General features: G+C 43.8%; 2 protein-coding genes across 10 annotated transcripts in view; one reads left to right on the forward strand and one right to left on the reverse strand.

Annotated features, from left to right (window-relative positions):
• LOC119008335 (solute carrier organic anion transporter family member 5A1) overlaps window positions 1-16,342 on the forward strand; it is a 41,239-nt gene extending 24,897 nt beyond the window's left edge. For both annotated transcript variants that reach the window (XM_037078482.1, XM_037078481.1), the window contains 6 exons: window positions 2,997-3,161; window positions 6,789-6,987; window positions 10,451-10,610; window positions 10,973-11,214; window positions 11,293-11,357; window positions 12,323-16,342. In XM_037078482.1, the coding sequence (XP_036934377.1) occupies window positions 2,997-3,161; window positions 6,789-6,987; window positions 10,451-10,610; window positions 10,973-11,214; window positions 11,293-11,357; window positions 12,323-12,780 (1,289 nt within the window). In that variant the 3' untranslated portion in view covers window positions 12,781-16,342. The remainder of the gene's footprint in view (window positions 1-2,996; window positions 3,162-6,788; window positions 6,988-10,450; window positions 10,611-10,972; window positions 11,215-11,292; window positions 11,358-12,322) is intronic.
• Window positions 16,343-16,411: 69 nt separating this feature from the next.
• Window positions 16,412-19,097, reverse strand: part of sulf1 (sulfatase 1) — an 82,865-nt gene continuing 80,179 nt past the window's right edge. For 6 of the 8 annotated variants that reach the window (XM_037078475.1, XM_037078472.1, XM_037078474.1 and 3 more), the window contains one exon: window positions 16,412-18,450. In XM_037078475.1, coding sequence (XP_036934370.1) covers window positions 17,579-18,450 — 872 coding nt within the window. In that variant the 3' untranslated portion in view covers window positions 16,412-17,578. The remainder of the gene's footprint in view (window positions 18,451-19,097) is intronic. The other 2 variants (XM_037078479.1, XM_037078480.1) reach the window with 1 other exon arrangement.

Below are 19,097 nucleotides of genomic sequence, written 5' to 3' on the forward strand. Positions count from 1 at the left end.
GCTTTGTCCCAAGACTCAGTTTTTACTTCCATGAAAGAATGTAAAAACAGGAAGGCTAAGCTACAGCGAATGTTTTGGTTCCTACACTCTCAAAAAAGTACTTAATGTTTTTCCCTGAACAAAGGTTGTACAGTGAGGAAAATTAAACGAACATAGACACTGGAGAAAGAATGAAAACAAATGTGGTGCACCAACTTAAAGATTTATGCAGCGACAAGTTCAAGATAGTACAGTTACGTTGTCACAAGAGCAATTCCCCTTATTTGTGTTTGAAGGGGAGCTACGTTAGTTTAACAATGACTAAGGCACCGAGACACAGAAAAGCAGAAAATCCCTCATGTTGGAGAAGCTAAAACCTTATCAATTACTTAAACAATAAATATATTTGGCAGATTTTGTATTTTTTGATTGACTAGTCATTCTTACAGGAGAATTAACAGATGCTGTATGGAATCATCAACCAAAAAAATCCAGATTAGATTAGATGTAAAATGACACATTTCTATTAACTTGAGTATTTTGAGTTCTGTAGTACAGCTATGGATATTACAAATAATTTCCTGTTGTCACCTGTCTACATTCAAAACGAAATGTCAAGCACAAAGCAGATGGATGAAACAATTTGTCAAAGTCATCAAATAAATTCTCACAGATCTGCAAGTGTGGCAACTAATGCGAGCCAGTGGTCTGACTGATATAGAGAGCAGCTGCTGCAGACGTCAACAGGACCTCGCCATCTGTCCCCCTCCAGACAAGATTACAGCCCAGCTCCACAGGAATGAAATAATTAGCGTCACTATTCTAATTCTACCTTTTGATCTCAGATAACACTGACAGATGCTAACATTTTCCCGCCTCCGACAAGATTAGTTGGGTTAGCGCTGAGACGGCTCTCCCCAATCAAGTGACTGCGCCGCCCAGTCATGCAGGACAGCCTCATAAGAACCTCCCCAATAAAAGGCAGTGATAATCCACTTCACATTCTTCCTGCCTTTCTCTTTTGTCCTTCCTTTGCTTGAGGCATCTGTGGATGTCATACACACGAGACAGACAAACCCCCCGTGATAGCCTTATGACTGTAAAGTCGTGATATTTGCCCTCAGCCAGGGGATTTAAACACTCTGGCCACACATGTAACAAAATCAAAGATGCCAGTTGCGTGCTTGGTTAAACGTAGGGAAATATTTTGAAGACTGACTTTTGCTCCCAAATGTGTCCTTTGATAGAGCACACAGAGAGTGAGAGAGAAAAAAACTGTACAGATGGAACAAAAACTAAATCAAATCTGGAGATAATTTTTAGCTTTAAAAGCTCTACTGAACGTTACCCTCGGATGCTGTCCTCCCACATCTACCATCACACAGATGGTTAAGGTCAAGGATAGACAATGCTAAATTGTTTGTGACTTGAGTCAGCCCCAAAAGTTAAAATTAATTTCAATAGAAAAGATCTTGCTTCTTCAAGGTGCTTGTCATTATCTATGATGGAGGGACTTTTCCTGACCTTTTGGATTTCAGCCGCAATATAAAGCAACTTGAGCTTGTGTTTCTTGCCGTCCTTTTAAACTATTAATCTTTTGAGTTGTGACCTTCATTTAGATTGATCTAAAGAATTCATATTTCTTTGACATTGGGGTTATGGTCATGGAAGACTCCAAGAAAACAAACCCGACATCTGCTGTGACTGCAGTTTGCCCAAGCTCAGAGTTGCATGTCCTGGGTCTTCCTCAGGACACCCTAACCAGGTGCCCAAACTACAACAGCTCTTTCTTCTAATGTAGCATAGCAGCAGCTTGAATCTGAGGTCCCTGCGGATTGCAGAGATCCCCATTCTGTCAAAACTTGTGCCTCGGTCTTGTCAAGACGAAGGAGCTGGTATGTTCCTGTGACCATGAGAACAGTGTTCTCTGCAACCTTGTGTTTCCAACAAGGACATTTAAACCAGCTAACAAATGCAAGAAGTTAGACACTGGAAATAAAAAATACAAAACAAACAGTACCTTAAAAATGACAGACAGGCTTTGTAGTTTATTTCTCCCAGTGTTAAAAATGCTGCACTTGTGCTGATTAGCTTGGCAGACGTGCAGGATTTATTCAACCGGGTTAGAAATCGCTTCCAAAAATCCAAGGTTACGCTTTATAGGATCACATTTTGGGTGAGTGCCACAGCATATGATGAGATATCTGAAAGGTATGGGGCTGGTATTCTGATATAATATACTTTTTTACATATTTGCCATGTGGACACCAGGTAGATTTTTACTGTACCTTTTCATGTTCCTTTTCAAGGTGGAACCAGCAAATATTTGACATTTTTGCTTGTAAAATGACTGAAGTGCAAACAAAGTATATACAGTGTATAGAGCAGTTCTGCCTGGTTACAATAATGTATTTACAGTTTGACCACATGACTTTGAGTGGCAGGATGAGAGGGCATTCTGCATCGTGTCAAGCAAATCACATGGACAATGTCCCCAAGCAAGACGTAACGGGGCATGTTTGCCTTTTGTTGTGATGAACCAAGGATGACGGCCTTCAGGCTGCATTTGCAGAGCTCGGGTTGGTTTTGGGCTTGCAGCAGAGACACACATGATCCACGTTCTTGCACTATACACTAAACGTGCTGCTGGCTACATGAGTTTCCTAAAGCGAGGCAGGTTTTCAGGCTACAATGAGCATCTGTGTGTTTGTGTGTTAGTGTTTGCTTCTGCAGTGTTGCTTGAAACAAGGATACTTATCTAACTGTAATGAGTAGAGGCTGAACGTGTGTCTGTGTGAATTTCAGAGACATTTAAAGATGGCATTAAGATTTACTACAGTTACAGGCACAGTTTTTTCTGTCTTTCTTTGATCGCAGCTTTCCAGGAGTGATTCTTCTTCTGATGATTCTGTCTGCTTCAGTTTGTGTGTGAATGAGAGGCACAGAGCTTGATTGTGTGTTAATTATAGCACCACATGTGATGAAGTGCTCAATCTTGTCTTGTTTTCCCCCCTCAGACCTCCCCAAGGCGGCTCTGAGGATCCTCAGCAACATGACCTTCCTGTTTGTCAGCCTGTCCTACACGGCAGAGTGTGCCATTGTCACCGCCTTCATCACCTTCATTCCCAAGTTTATTGAGTCACAGTTTGGTATCCCTGCCTCCAATGCCAGCATATACACTGGTAAGTGTTTCTGTGGACAGTGTTTGTTAATTCACTTCTTCTTTTTGTATTCATTCATTTTATCACAGTACATAGACATATCCCTCTGTTGTCTTGTGAGTCACTATCCAGTGTGGGCTGCCATCGAGGATGTGTGGGAGCCTGTTTTTTTTACAATATGTTCTGAGCAATAAAACAAAATCAAATTTCACATTAACAATGATGCAGTAGAACATGATGAGACTATTCAGCTGCCTGTAAAACAAGAATGAATGCTCTATATAATATAGATTTTATTTTAGATCAATTTCAAACAGGGTCATGTAAACAACAATCTCTGGTGGCTGTTTTCGTATGACTAATTAGCGGTTAACTTTTCTATCGTGTTTGGTATGATTTTAGTTTGTAAAGTTTGAGAAAATGGTAAAAATTGCAGTTTCCCTGAACCAAAACTGTTATTTAGAGCGCTTGTATTGTTTGACCAAATGTCCAAAACTGACAGATCCTAAATTTCCAGTGATATGAAATGGAGAACAGTGCAGAGTCTCACATTCCGTAAGCATCAGCATTTTATGGATGAAGTACTTTGCCATCGTTGTAGTCGTTGGCTTTGTATTGTCTGTCAAGAGACACATTGATTTACCTAAAATTAGTACCTAGTGTATATGGTAAGAAAATCTCCACATTAGCTGAGCTTAGGACTGAGAAAATGAGCTCTTCCTCCCTCTGGAAGATGTGAGAAAGAGATATTTAACATCTTAAGTAGCATAAAATGAGATGGATGGATAGATGGATGGATATATAGAGCCTTCAAATTGATAAACCTACATGTGACACATTAACATAAATACAGTCTCACATTGACATTTCGAATACAAGTTTTTTTTATTCTACATTTATACTACTTGATCCTGGACAGGAGGACAGATGATGTATCACATGCTGTTGTACACCACTCATCTGTACCAGTTCAAGCTCACATTTGTTCTCACCTCTCCACGTGCTCTCTGTGATTCACAGTCGGAGGGCAGCGCTGTGAGTCATGGAGTCTCACTGACTTTCATTCACTGATAAGCGTCTATTACATCCCCCGACTGCAATACACAAGTCTCCGGCGGCTGCGGGAGATGCATTCATCATAACGTCGTCTCTCATGCACACACACACACACTACCCTCTTCTCTGCCTGTAATATATGTGCACCACACATGTAGAGTGTTCCTTCAGTTGTGTCTGAGCCAGCGGTGCTAAAACGCAACTAATCTACAGATGGGATTATTACAGCAAGGAGTGATTGAAAACTCAATTACGCCTCTGAAATCAAAAAGGTGTGTGTGTTCCAGTACTCTGCTAGCTAACATATGGTCATCTCCAGACATGCACACGTACGCGCACGGTGCCATTGCCTCAACTCATCTGCTTGTTGCCAGGATACAAGGGGTAAGGGCAAACGGGTGGTGCGGTTGTCATGGCTACCCAAATGATGCCAAGCTGCTGGGATGTGATGATGGTTGGAAGGAGGAGGAGGCTCTCCTGTTGATGGGAGCACAGTACTTCCTCTGGCAGCCAGATGGACTGACCAACTGGGACAATTCCCCCGACAATTGTGGAGGGATTGTTTTTTAAGAATGACCAGACGAACAGGCGTTTCTGAATGTGTAAATGAATTATTTGTGATGTTTTTGTCATCGTCTGGTGAGAACAATAGAGTCGGGATTCAATTCAATTGGAGATGGAAACCAATATTTTTAAGATTGCAAGACAAGAATGTTGATTCTTATTTAGCAATGTTTTGACAAAATGGTAACGTCAGCATGCTAATATAATCTCGGTAACAATGGTAACATGCCAGTGTTTAGCAGGTATACCATGTTCATCATCTTGGTTAGCATGCTAAAATTTGGGAAATAGCAATTAACACTGTGTTAACAGCGTGGCTATTAACAAGAGTTTAGTTACACAGGAGGCTAAAGCCAAATTAGTAAATATTTTTATTTTAACATTGGGTCAAATTACACAGAACACTGTTTTGCCTCCCTTCCCAAAGAGCATTAGTGTGTCTTTCCGCTCATTGTTTTTGTTTTATCGACTTCAAAAGTCTACCTTTCAAATGGCTGAAAAATCAGTTAATGCAGGTTTAACAAATCCACTTATTGTACCATCTTTCCATATGGAACTGAACGCATTTTATGTTTCCTGCAGCACCAACAGTGCTTTGTTAGAAATAATTAGAAGTGTTGGGCGATTAAAAATAGCAGCGGTTGCCACAGTGGTTCACCAAAGGGTGTATGTGAAGAAAAAGAACGTCATAGTTTGTTTTGTCTCACCAAAGTAGTCAAAACGGGATAAACTGACGTCTTGCAAATTACCATCTCATTGGGTATGTATCATGCCCGGTTGAAGAGGTGCTGCTGCTACATGCTCATTAGATGTTGCTACAGAAATAGCACTGTAACATATCACACACGCCTCCCTCAGCTGCAGTTTCCCCCCATGCTGCTGTCGCTGCTCTGCGCTCGTTTCTCTGACTTTTGTTTCTCACTTGATGATCAGCTACTGTCTCTTTCAATTATTTCCTTCTCTGTCTCGGCTGTACGAGCCTCAGTTGACAATGCAAGCAGCGCAAACGTCACGAGAGTCATGCCTCCTTTTGCTGTAGGATCTCCATAATAGATTAGTGGTGATATGCACACATTTATCAAATAACTAAGAATAAACTAGCACTTTGATTCATGCCAGCAAAGCTGTTAATCCAGATAAAATGTGTGTAAATCATTTATGTGGCATGTCACACTACAGCATAGTGTGTGTGCCTTTATGTCACTGTGAAATAATATCTGTTTGGCTGTTTAATCTGTCAGAAAGCACTAGGTTTTAGCACAGAAACATGCACTTACAGGATAATATTATGCTCCAGCCGTCTCTCTCTCTCTCTCTCTCTCTCTCTCTCTCACAGAGGCACTTTCTCTCTGCCTGTCTCTTGCCTTCTCTATCTTCCTCCTGGTCTCTGCATACGGAGAGAAGCCAAATGACATCTCTCTGTACTTGGATCACTTCACTGTTGATCCTCTATCTCTGATGACCTCCCGCCCCCGTTGGCTGCCCCCGTCTTGCTCGTTACCCAGCCGCGTGCTCGTACGGTTGAGCTCGAGGGCTGCCGTGTGCACGTGCCTCCCTGGGGTTTAAGTGCTGCTTGATGACGCCACCCGGTCCATCCTGCCAGCAGCCAGCTTTGCCTTTTCTCTGTGCTGTCAGTTAGACTATCTCAAGTGGACTGAGAGCACGTGCCACAGCCTGAAGTGACTTACTGTTAGCCCATAGCTTAGCCTGGTCACATTGATACAGCAGTCATTTTCTTTTGAAGTGATTTATTCTTGGTTTAACGGGGGAAGTCACATTGTCATTGACGCAGACGTGTCCAACAAGACATCTTACATGTTCACGTGTTGTTCATCTTACTGTGCCTAATTAAAACACTGCAGATCAGATGATCATTGCACTTAGTCAGACATGCTTTACAGTAATTAATTCAGTGTTAACAGCTTTTCAAGGCACAAATTAGCCGCTCTATTTCTGTGCCGTTCACAACACTTAAGAAGTTTTTCCTCGTTCTCACCCGCACTTTCTTTTCACTGATCTCTCTCGCAGGTGTGATCATCGTACCAAGCGCCGGTGTAGGCATCGTGCTGGGGGGCTACATCATCAAGAAGCTGAAGCTCGGTGCCAGAGAGTCAGCCAAGCTGGCAATGATCTGCAGCGGGGTGTCTCTGCTCTGCTTCTCCACGCTCTTCATCGTGGGCTGCGAGAGCATCAATTTAGGAGGCATCAACATACCCTACACCACTGGGTAAGAGACCTTCTTCGCCTGTTTTTTTCTACATTAGCATGTGTTCTTTGTTTGTAAGGGCTCCATGTATGCATTAATCATTGTATATGAGGTTTTTGGGACCTAAGGATACACTTGTGTCCAAACCCTCCTACATATGCAGTGACATCTGAAACACACACAAACTGGAGAAGGTTTGAGGCCCGGGAAGCTGTCACTGCTCCCATCATTCTCATGTGTTGTGGCGTTGTGTCGGCGTGCGAATGACTAATTAGCAACACCGGCATCTGCTCCTGTGGCTCCAGTGAATCACCATGCCACCTCTATTTCTGAGGCCCGACACCACATCAGCAGCCAGTCTGCAGAGTTATCAAACAGTCATCCCATGTGTCAGGCCCGGCGGACAGAAATATGGAGCGTGTCTATTGGCCCACACGGTCATGAATACACCAGCCTGGATGATGCTCTGCAAAGCTTTGACACATCTACTGTGCTAATATTTAATCTCATCAGACTGACCGCTGCAAGCTTTCATTCACCAAAAATCACCATTGTCATTTCGTTTATATGAGTCAGCACCATGATCACATGGTAAGTAGTTCTGATACTGTGTTTTACTCCTCTCAAACTTTAGAAAGCTCTCAGTCGGCATATACTTCATGGTCAAATGACTCTGTAGCAGTAACGAATATTCATGAGCTGTAGCTCCAATCAGCAGCGATGGAAACACATCACACTAATTTTCACCTCCCTTCTGGTGCGATGCTGTGACGGGTGCATTAATCCTTCTGTCGATGTTGAGTTTGGAAAAAAAAAAAAACAGTTCACACAGACACTAAATAAAATGATCCCATGAGAACAGAATATAACTTTTTTTGAAGCGTCTAATCTGCACAAAATGTGTCAGAATAAGAAGTGGTTCTGCCTGTTAGTTTGAAGATGGACCCACATCGCGTCCTTGGAACAATATTTGCATTTCTGCACTTACTCCTAATTAGACAGCAATCTCAGCAGCACATGACCTTTACAGTTCACTAGGAATGTATGAGCCACAGACCAGTTCTGTTTGGCCACTGTCATGTTTCTGTCCTTTCTCGAAACTTGTTCAGGTCACCTAATTTTGGCCTCGTCGATTTGCATTTCCATTACCAGTTTTACGGTGCACAGTTGAGCCGCGCCGCGCCTTCTCTGGTGTATGTCCAAAGTGCACCTGCCTGCCTCCAGGCAGGCCGTGGTGATGTGTCGAACCTTTGTCAACCACGATGACCCCTTTCTCTCCCTCTCTGTGTTGGAAACCTGAGTGAAAGTCATTTTTTAGTATAGTTACTGGTGTTCCTGTTCATACTCTGATATCTGCTGTGTTTTATTATTCCTCATTGTGCTGCTTCATCATAAAGCATTCAGATAACTAAATAACATACTGGAGTTTTATTAGGAAATTAAACCTGTTTGCCACTCAATTAACAGAGGTTTGTGAGCTCTTCTGTAGTGCTGCTAGAGGAAGAATTTTACAACCACTCCTCTGACTTACTAACGACATGTTTGGCTCGTGTACTAAAGACGCACCTTCAAGCAGGTATCCCTGTCGTGATGGAGATGCAAATCCCTGCAGTGCTTGGCTACTGTGATATCGAAGGTTTTAGTGTGTCAGAATGACACACCGGCAGAAAAAAAATCAGAAAGGCAAACTAATCGACTTGCAGCCTTTTAGCTTTTTAATTTAAAACATTTTTTAAACAAAATTGCACAAGTTTTACCAAAAATGCTAAAGGACCCACAGTGGGGGGTATGAGCCAGCAAACTCAGCACTTCAGCGAACACACTAAGATGAAACTACTAAACCTCTGTGAAATTTACTTTTCACATAACTGCGTTAATCAAAATGACTATTTGCCAAACAGTCAGTGTGCCCTGTAAAGCCTCATAGCTGACCCATTAATAACTGTAGTCTTTGTTGGAGCTGCTGTTTATAGAGAGGTCAGCAAGACGTGTGAGCTGGCGGGGTTCCTCATTATGAACAGCACCGGTCACTAGTCACCGCTAGCACCCACATGAGGAATGTTCAGGCCGAGCAGCCCACCCCTTTGTGTCGCCCGTCTGTACTCACACACCAGTCTAGACGGGGCTGGAGGCTGTTTGGCAAAAAAGGACCCGACAAACAGAAAAGGTTTTTTTTTTGTTTGTTTTTTAGAGCCAAGAGACAAATCGGGTTATGTAATATTCTTGAATATCTGAGAGTGTTGTGTGGTTATTGCATGATGATGAGTCTGGCCGGTGTGATTAATTAAAAGCTTCTGAGTTGTCAAAACTAAGCTGATGGGGAAAAAATCTCACAAAACAGGACCTCAGACTTTATTTCCCATCATTCTCCCTTTTCATTGTCTGCAGTGCTAGATTAAGCATTGCGCTCTCTTTGGCTCTCAGTTTGGGGTTTTCATTTGGTGCAGCCGGCACATGGTGACACAACATCTGGAGGGTTCAGCAAAGGCCGACGGGTTTAGTCTGAGGGGGGAGAAAAGGACATGTTTAATCAGTGCAGCGAGCCCGCGGCTTCATGCCTTTTTTACGTGCATGCAAATACACAGGCTGTCTGGAATGTGACACTGTTATGTCAGGACAGGCCCGAATGTGATTCCCTTGCTGCAACCATCAGTATTGCTTTATGGTCTCAGAGAACATGATGGTCCACTGATATTAACATGTAGCATCGAATGATTTTATGCCTTTTCCTGGTTCCTGGCAGGTTTTCATTTGTAGTTGTAAAACACTCTTGATCACTGGCATCTCATACATCATCTTCATTAAAACACAAACGGTTACAAAGACATCTGCTGTCTGTGTCGCTCTCTGGCTGCTCTGTTGTTAGGAACTCGTCCCCGGCTGTTCCGCAGGGCTCAGGGCGAACGCTTTGCAGAGAAAACCCACGACTCGCTTCACTGCTCCCCGTTTAGATGAAGCCAAAATCCTGTTTGGCTTAGAGCGACCGTTCCCACACTGCCCGTCGAGTCGCTGGAGGTGTCACTTCCTCAACCCCTCGTTCCCGTCCTTCTATCATCACACATCACACGAGCTGGTGGAGGAACAGATTAAAGCTAATTAAAAGGATTATGTGCCGCAGATTAATAATGAGACACGTTGTGGAGAAGGCTGGTAGCCTCTTTCTAGAGTTTCCTCTGTTTGTCCTGCTGAAACTACATTGTGTGGATTGACGCCATGCAGGAAAGGAGAGCGGGGACAAGAAGTGTTGTCATCTTTGCAGCAGGAAGCATTTGGTTTTATGGGAAATGTTGTGTGTATAGGAGCATAAATTTGTTTTGTTGTGCTGCTCTTCCCAGCAAGGCCACAGTAACCTAGGCTAGTAAAAAACAAGAGTTACATTAAGAATGTAGCTGCTGCACTGATATGAAAACCTAAATGAGAAGAAGCTCAGGGTGGTGGTAGTCTGGTCCTCCTTGTTCTTAACAAATGTTTCTTGTGTGCGCAGTCCGACTCTGACGATGACCCACAGGAACCTGACGGGCAGTTGCAACGTGAACTGTGGCTGCAGGATCCACGAGTACGCTCCGGTCTGCGGCTCCGACGGCATCACCTACTTCAACCCCTGCCTGGCCGGGTGCAGCACTGTGGGCAATGACAGCACCGGGGTGAGCGCACACGCACCACACCCATAGCTTCATTGTTTTCCTGTCAGAAATAGCCGTTTATACATCGAGTAGAATAAAAGGACACATTAATCATATTGAAAACACAAAGTTGGGCTCTGTACATTCTCCTCCCATAGCTCTGAAAGTACAGGAAGTGTCAGACAGCACAACAATGTCAGATAGGAAATTATACCAACATGGGGAAAGCAAATGTCTAGATCGTATCACTGGTGCCACCCAGTCGGTCTGCAAGTGTCTAATTAAAATTTGTTTCCATGTAGCCACAATATTGTGAGTCTTGGAATTGGCTTCAGATCCGCGTCAGTGGTCGTCTGATTTACCCCACTTGTTTCTGACTACAGATTAGGAACTACACTGACTGCGGCTGCGTGCAGAGCAGGCAGGTCATCACCCCGTCCTCCGGCGGCCAGGTCAACCAGCTCCAGCTGGTCATCGTTAAAACCTACCTGAATGAGAACGGCTACGCCGTGTCGGGGAAGTGCGACCGCACCTGCAACACCCTCATCCCGTTCCTCATCTTCCTCTTCATCGTGACGCTCATCACCGCCTGTGCCCAGCCCTCCGCCATCATCGTCACACTCAGGTAAGGGATCGATGCTTATTTCCTGCATCCATTTACGTCCATGCAGAATCGCTTACATGGCTGTTTCTCTTCCCTCAGGTCTGTTGATGAACAGGAGAGGCCTTTTGCTCTCGGGATGCAGTTCGTCTTGCTCCGAACTCTTGGTAAGTTATTGAACATTTGCACGACAGTGAATGTTTAACCCAAATCACAGGGCCACAAAACACAAAGTGGAGGGGCTTTAATGTGTTAAACACTATAATCCCTAGTCTACTCTATCCATTTTGGATGTTGGAGGTTAAGATCTTCAGGATTTGGCACAAAATGTGCGGCGACTCAGGTCTCTCATCTAATTTTTATTGTCAAGGCTTTTCCAGCTGCTCTGTAATCTGTTTTTCTAATGCCCTGTAAACCCCAGCCTACAATTTTAAGGAGAGCGGGGCTGCAGCACTGTAGTGGACCTCTGTGAACTCCTCTGTAGATAAGTGTAGAAAAGCCCTGAGGGTTAGTTAGCGCTGCCCTGACATGCCTCCTATCTGCTTGGTATGGCTGTGTGAACATAAAGCTGTCACGTCACGTCACTTAAACATGTGTAGGGGAGGCGTCTGAATTTGTGTGGTTATCGGTTGATTCTCCGACCTGATGCAATCCTACACAGCAGCTGTGCAACACAGTTTACATTTATAAAGTTGCTCATGTTGCGTTTTTGCGCTCAGCGAAATGCTGAATCAGCACTAAAGTCGCTTAATTTTGAAGTCGCACTTCATGATGTCGAGTAGGATTAATTATTCTGAATGGTGTATCTAATAATTTGTCTATGGCCATTGATTGGCCACATGAGGGTGTCAGAGCTGCTGCTGATCTGAATGAAATGGTGCCACCTAGTGGTGCAGTGAGGGTACTGCAATACAGTCATTTAAATTCTGTTGCCATATCCATGACATAATTGTGTACAGTAAGTGTTTTTGCAGCAAGTATACATGAAGCTAATGTACTTTAAAGTGTGTTCATGTGTCACGTCCTGTTACTACGACACAGTCTTCTCTAAATTAGAATTGAATTAGTACTTAGTTTGAGACACTTGCAGCTCATTCAGGTCATTGATCACACCATCTCTCTCCTCCCTCAGCCTACATCCCCACGCCCATCTACTTCGGTGCTGTGATCGACACCACCTGCATGCTGTGGCAGCAGGACTGCGGCGTGCACGGCTCCTGCTGGGAGTACGACGTCACCTCGTTCCGCTTCGTGTACTTCGGCCTGGCCGCCAGCCTCAAGTTCGTTGGCTTCATCTTCATCTTCCTCACCTGGTACTCGATCAAGCACAAGGAGCAGCGAGACGAGCGCTGGCGCCAGCACCTGCCTCCGCTGGGCACCGTCAGCGAGCTCATCTGCCACGCCGGAGGCCAGAAGAGCCACGCACGCACCCGCTCCTGCCCCGTGTTCATCCCGCCGCGGCCTGACCCGCCCGCCGCCCTGCTGCTCAACCGCGGCCACAGCAGCCTCAGCTGCCCTGGCAATGCCCTCAAAGCAATAACCCCGCCCATCTTGTTGCCGCACCACCACAGAGGCTCCGCCCATGTCTGAGAGCGCTCCGAGCCTTGAGGCTTCATCGTGACATGTGCCTTCCTGTTTGTGTGTCTGCATTACACCAACGGGACACCAGGCGGGGCTCCACAGCTGCTGCAGGACTGACACAGGTGCGCCCACCATACCTAAAGGGCTGCTCATTGTTGTCTCCAGCGACGGGAGACTGACAGATGTTTTATTCTGAGCGTATCATCAGCTGCAGCCACACACAGCATCCACGCAAAAGGTCAGACCTCCACGTCAAGGTTGGGCCGATGTAAAGACATCACATGGTGCTACTGTTAAAGGGCAGGGCATTAAAATCTCCGTACAGACCGATGAGTCATCATCAACACAGCATCTAAAGCACAAACCTGTACTATGCAAGATCCAATGTACAGCTTCCTCTGTATTCTACACCCGTACCTCTTTCTTCTTCTCTGCTCAGTTACCACCACGTTGTCGTCGGTTCATTTATTCATTCATAATCCCATTTCTCCCCACAGTCCGAGCTGTGAACATATCAGCGGTCTCTTGTATTTAAACCACACTGTTCTTCTCGTCCGGTCTTGTTTCATCTTCACAGTTGACGAAAGTGGGATTTTCTTTTTTTTTTTTTAATCCTCTCACCTTTTTGTTTCCTTCCTTTTTCGTATCAGTGCCTCTCAGGCTGCCTTGGCCAGTCCAGTATACAGAGCTAGCTACCAGGGTAAATGCTAGCCACCGAAAAAAGCCAGTCACTGTCTCTCAGCTGAGCGACAAAACTCTTTTTTTTTGCCGTTGGCTTTTGTGTTTGTTGTCACCGAGCTCGAGTGGACAGCGTTTCTCACCTTGGCAAGGTAACCATGTAGCTTAAAGCTGACGAGCACCAATGGTACAGCGTTAAGTCTCGTTTCTGAGCGAATAATCGATAACACGTCACACTGCTTTAATATTACAGTGTGTAATGTTGAGCCAAACAGGAGAAAGAAATAAGAATGGTATCTCATCTCAGACCTTGTGCTGAAGCCACTGTGTGTCCAAAAGATGTGATTGTACCGTAAACTGGAAATATGATGGAGATTCAAGAAACTGTGGCAGAAATTTGACCCATTTTTCTTTCTTTCTTTTTTTTTTTTTTACAAAATATCCTCAAAGTAAAATGATCTGTGTCTAATCTGTTTTAAAAAACAAAAAAAACAAAAACACAAATTTAAAAGATGCATCATTTTTGGCTTTGCATTGTAATGGCTTCTCCATTCTAATGGTCATCAGATGTACATAGTAGTTATCTAGTAGTCTAGGCTTGAAAAAATGAATAAATAAGTAGTGCGGCAAGCATGAACCTCCTTTTATCAGCTAGTCATCTGACTGAGTGTTCAGTTCTTGGGTGTGTGGGGCCCTCTAGTGGACAAAGAGGTGATTGTGTGAAGGCCAGTGAATGTTTGTCAGACCTACTGTACTCTATCTACTATGACGTTCTTGGTTAAAAGGTTGATTAATAAACTGAGTCACTGCACTGAAGTTAGCTCTCCACGTTTCCCAAAGACTGACCGGAGTGAAACATGACCTGCGGTCTCGTGTGATGGAGGCCAGTGTTCTAAATCATTCGGTTGGTCTGATGGTGAACTTGGAACAAATGGAAACTGTTTGCATGGGCCTTAACTTTTTTGTTTAACAATATTGTTCCTTTACCTCGGGCTCATGTTATTGTCTTAATAGAATTCACCTGGAAATCAAAAATACATATTTTCCCTCTCACCTGTTGTTATTTTGCCATCCAGATTATTTAGAAAGGAGCTGCAGAGTTTTGGAGATATCTTACCATCTCTCGTTCATGATCAAACTGAGCACGCGGTGCCAAAAGAAATTTAATTTGAAAAACTCAACAGCAGTTTCACGCAGGAACTATTTTCCTTCCACCAAAGTACAAGTGTGCATCTGCTCTTGGACAAGAGGGTCAAGCTCACGTTAATGGCATCGTCCTAGTTGGCTAGTCTATGAGAGGATGCATGCTTCCTTCTAAGTGCAGACATTTTGGTGTACTGTAGTTTGGTAGAAAGAAAAAGTTTCTACACGATGCTGCTCACAATGTAGTTCCACTTTTTTTTTGTTTTATCTGTACGGTTGATGGCTCCAAAATTCTCCAAATCCAAAACAATCTTGATAAGTTAATTCCAGGTGACAGTTATATTTTTGGGGTTAACTCTCCCTTTAAAGGTGCAATATGTAAGAATTTTAGCAAATATTATCAACAGAATGTGAAGAAATAACACGTTTTGACATAATGTCTGTATTGTGTTGCTGAGATATCTACTGATGTTGGCGTGTTAAAGCCCCTGGTGATCTGAGCGCTCAGTCTGGACCACTAGCTGTATGGCTAAATAGCTAATGGTACAACGGTTAGCTGCTCCTATTTGTTTTTTGGCCAATTCTTACAAATTGCATCCTTGAGTATCTTATGGATTGACCCTCTTTTAAATAAGAGACAGTGTTTGCAGAGAAATAGAACAGGTGCTAATGCCGCTCTGTTCAAAAACAAAGCTATGTTCCATATTAGTTGTATTAGGTGGATATAATTATTCTAATCTGTGGCACGTTTTGAAAACTGCATTTTAAAAGTATTTTTCTTTTCTGAGGAGGTATATACTGTAAGTCTAATAAAGTAATTGTATTTTATATTTTAATTTGTTCTACATACAAGTTTTTTTGGGGGAAAATAGAGTATCTGCTGTAGTGAATCCATTTGAAAAGTTAACGTTTTTTGGCCAAGATTCATCGTATTCTACCAGGTGAAGTTGATCGAGTGGTAACAGCAGTGACTAATTTTTAGTATTACGTGACTTAGTACCTCAAACAACATATTCATTGAAAGTGATCATGTAAATATCGTCGAAGCAAATGAAGCGTATTATAGAGCTCACACATAGTTAGGAGCATATTTATGAACTAACCCATGACACAGTAGTTGATAACAAAAAACATTTAAAGCTACAAAGTAAAAGCGCTGGATGTGTCTCACGGTGCCTGAACAGTATTATTCATATGTGATGTGGGGAGGGAGTCGGGTTATTACGATGTTCTTTGTATTTTTCCTGTAAAGGACGACACATTGAGTTCTTACAAGCGCTGAAGTAGCAAGAATGCCCTTCTCTGCATCTGTAATGATTCTCTGGCCTTCCTCTAGTGCACTTCATCTTAGAATTAAATATTTATTGTGAAATTCTATTCTGATAAAGTACCAAATGAACATGATTGACAAAAAAATAAGTGAACCAATCAAAGCACTGTTTGCAGGGAAGGGTAGAGAATCACCCAGTAATGCCACACTGATCGTTAGAAACAGTTAACACAGGGGTGTCTGTCTTTTCTCCGCTCTTCTGCTGTCCTGATGTTTGACAGTAGATTTGCTTTAACACACGTTCCTTTCATCAGTATTTGAACTGAAAGATGTTTTCCTGGACCGAGCAGAAGCTGTATTCTGAAAGTTGAGCTCTTACCGCTTTTGTTCCTCAGGAGCAGGAGTCCAATTGTTTGTGAACACTTGGTTTACAAATGCCTTGAATACTTGATATTTGTCATTAAAAAAAGCAGAAAAATCCACTTGGCTTGATTGAGTTATTACAAAGCTTGCGTGTGGTGGTGGGACAACACTTGAGGCTGACAACGGTTCAATTCAGATGGTTTATTTCTTTAACAGCTTCATGGCTTTCCTGAAACCAGACTTGTTCTAACAATTGTACACACACACACTCTGTCGAGAAAGAAACGAGGACAGCTTCAGGTTTTTTTGCTGACGTCTCAGTCGCCCTTTGGAAGCACCGACACTACAAGCAGCAGCAGAGATGAACGCAGGCAGAAACATGACATATTTTTGCCCCGAAATACTTAGCTGTGACTGAGTTTGTCGTCCTATAACCAGTTTAAAGGGACTATACGTGCAACAAAATACTCAGGATTATCAAAGCACTACACCGCGTGATTAATTGGTGACATTTCCCAGAGAACAAGTTAGACAATGAACATGTTCACCCTTGTGATTGTGAATGCATATGCTTGCCATTAGATACTAAAAATAAGCTGCTGTGAATGTTGACAGATGTGGTGTCGCGATGTCGGCACACAACGAGCTCAGAGCGTCAGATCTGTTAGCTGCAGCTGGATGATTCAGATGAGGTCAGTAAATTTAACTGTTAAACTGTCCCATGATTGTCTAAACTATTAATGACACATAGCACAGAGGTAAGATATTCTCATACAGCAAATTTAAAAACTATTTGTGAACCAGACGTCTCTCAGAAGTGATCCAGTTACTGTCCTAGATCCTAAAAAATTTCACTATCAACACAAACTGGAGGATGAAGGTCAGAATGTGTAAATGTTGAAAAGTGCATTCAGGGTCTGATGTTGCCTTTCATGTATTATTTATATGGGGAGTGGATTCTGGAGCGTACCTAAAGCTGAATCATGCCAACTACTCGTTCACATGTTCAAATGGTTTCACCACTCAAACTTGTTTTTCATAAAAACATATATTAAAAAACATCAATGGTATTATCCAGAGGGAATTCATCATTTTTAATCCCAACACTTAAGTTTAGCTGCATTAAGGCTTTTTTTTCTTTTCTAAATATATATTTGAAAAAAAAATTAACACTGTTTACTAATAAATGTAGGCACCTGTAAAAAAATAAACAATAACTTTAATACTCATTATACAACTCTGACTGACTGAGGTGGCATCACTCGCCTCGGCGAGCTCATCTCCCAATCACTGTGTCTCTACGGCGACCAGCAGCTCATTGGCTAAGCTGGCTGGCCAGCGCCTGCGTCCACCTCAGAGGGTCTGATTAGAGGTTCGAGGCAGGGAGCCGCTGCCCTCATAGTCCAAGGTGAGAGGCAGAGCCGATTGAGGCAGCGCCTGTAGTACCAACCCGACACTCTGTGGGGTGCTAGTCTGTGTGGTGGGGGGGCTCCCGGTGGTGCTGGCCTGCACCTTGGGCCGCAGCGTCCGCATGGAGAAAGGGAGGTAGCCTTGGGCCCGGAATATGTCCTCCTCTTCTTCAAGGTCTAGGCCCAGGTTGAGACCCTGAGGGCCCTTCTCCTCATCCTGCAGGCTGTAGTGAGAGCGGAGCAGGTTGTTATGTCGCGTCTCCAGCTCCGTCAGTCCGTTTCCGCTGAACATCTCTCCTTCGATCTCCTCTAGCTGTGCCAACGTGTCGCTGTGGAGGATAAACCCATCTCCTCTTGGAGCAGATGATGATGGTACCGTCACGGGTCTGTCTATGAGCCTCTCAGGAAGGTCGTTGACAACAGATTCCAGTTTCCTTTCCAGTGTGGGCGGTGCTGGTGGCGTTTTGCTGGGGGCGGGGGTGGTGAGGCCTGGCCAGACGTCGCCGGCCGAGGCTAACTCTTCTCCGCTGCCCTCTTCAAGGCCTCCACCCCCGGCCCCAGAGCCTAGCTCTGGCAGGGTGGAGTCGTCAAGCTCGTGGGTTCGGTTGAATTTGTTTAAAACGTGTCGCAGTGCAAATATATTATCTACATCCTTCTCGAAGTTAACCCAGTTGTCTGGGCTGGGGCTGTAGTCAGGCCTACATTCATAAAGGCTTTCGTTTACGCTATACAGATCCTCCAGTCCCTGCCAGTTCACCTCCTCGTCTGTCAAGTTGGGTAGTTTAACCCTGTCGTCCGTCCCACATGGGCTGTGTGCTGCCAAAGACAAAGAGACAGAAGCCTGTGAGGATCTGGAGGAGAGAGAACAGGGAGCTCTTTTCAAGTTTACTCAGACACCATGCAGTCATGCCCAGCCTCCGGCTCTCACTACAGCAGCCAGCTCCATGGGGTTTTAGGCCCCAAGCAGCACACACACACAAACACACACACACACTTGAAAGCAGCATTAGATAAACTAGATAAACACAGCACCCACACTAAGCTCAGGCCATGAGTACTGCAAAAACATGCTGCCTTAGAAAATTCACATTGCAAAAAACAGACTGAAAAGTATTGAATGAACCGTCATAAGAGACTAACATAATGTGCTGCACAAAGAAAAAAGTGACGGTACAGTTAATGATTGGCCTGGACTGGGTTGAAATGCAAAATCAGGCAACCTGGAACAAAAGAACTTAATGGCAGAGGAAACAAAACAAGAAGATGCTCAGGGAGAAAAAAAAAAGAAAATGTGCTTGCTGCTGAATGATGTGTAAAGGAATTCAAAAACAGAGGAAAAAAAAAGCAAATAAAAGGAAATCGCAGCAAAAAAAAAAAAAGCTAAATCAAGAGTCGGGCTCGGTTTGCTGTCTGCAAGTAAAAACTGAGGGCAAAGAAGCATCAGTACTGCGCTGCTTTGAGGC

Source organism: Acanthopagrus latus, chromosome 19 (genome assembly GCF_904848185.1).
Source record: "Acanthopagrus latus isolate v.2019 chromosome 19, fAcaLat1.1, whole genome shotgun sequence".
Classification (NCBI taxonomy): domain Eukaryota; kingdom Metazoa; phylum Chordata; class Actinopteri; order Spariformes; family Sparidae; genus Acanthopagrus; species Acanthopagrus latus.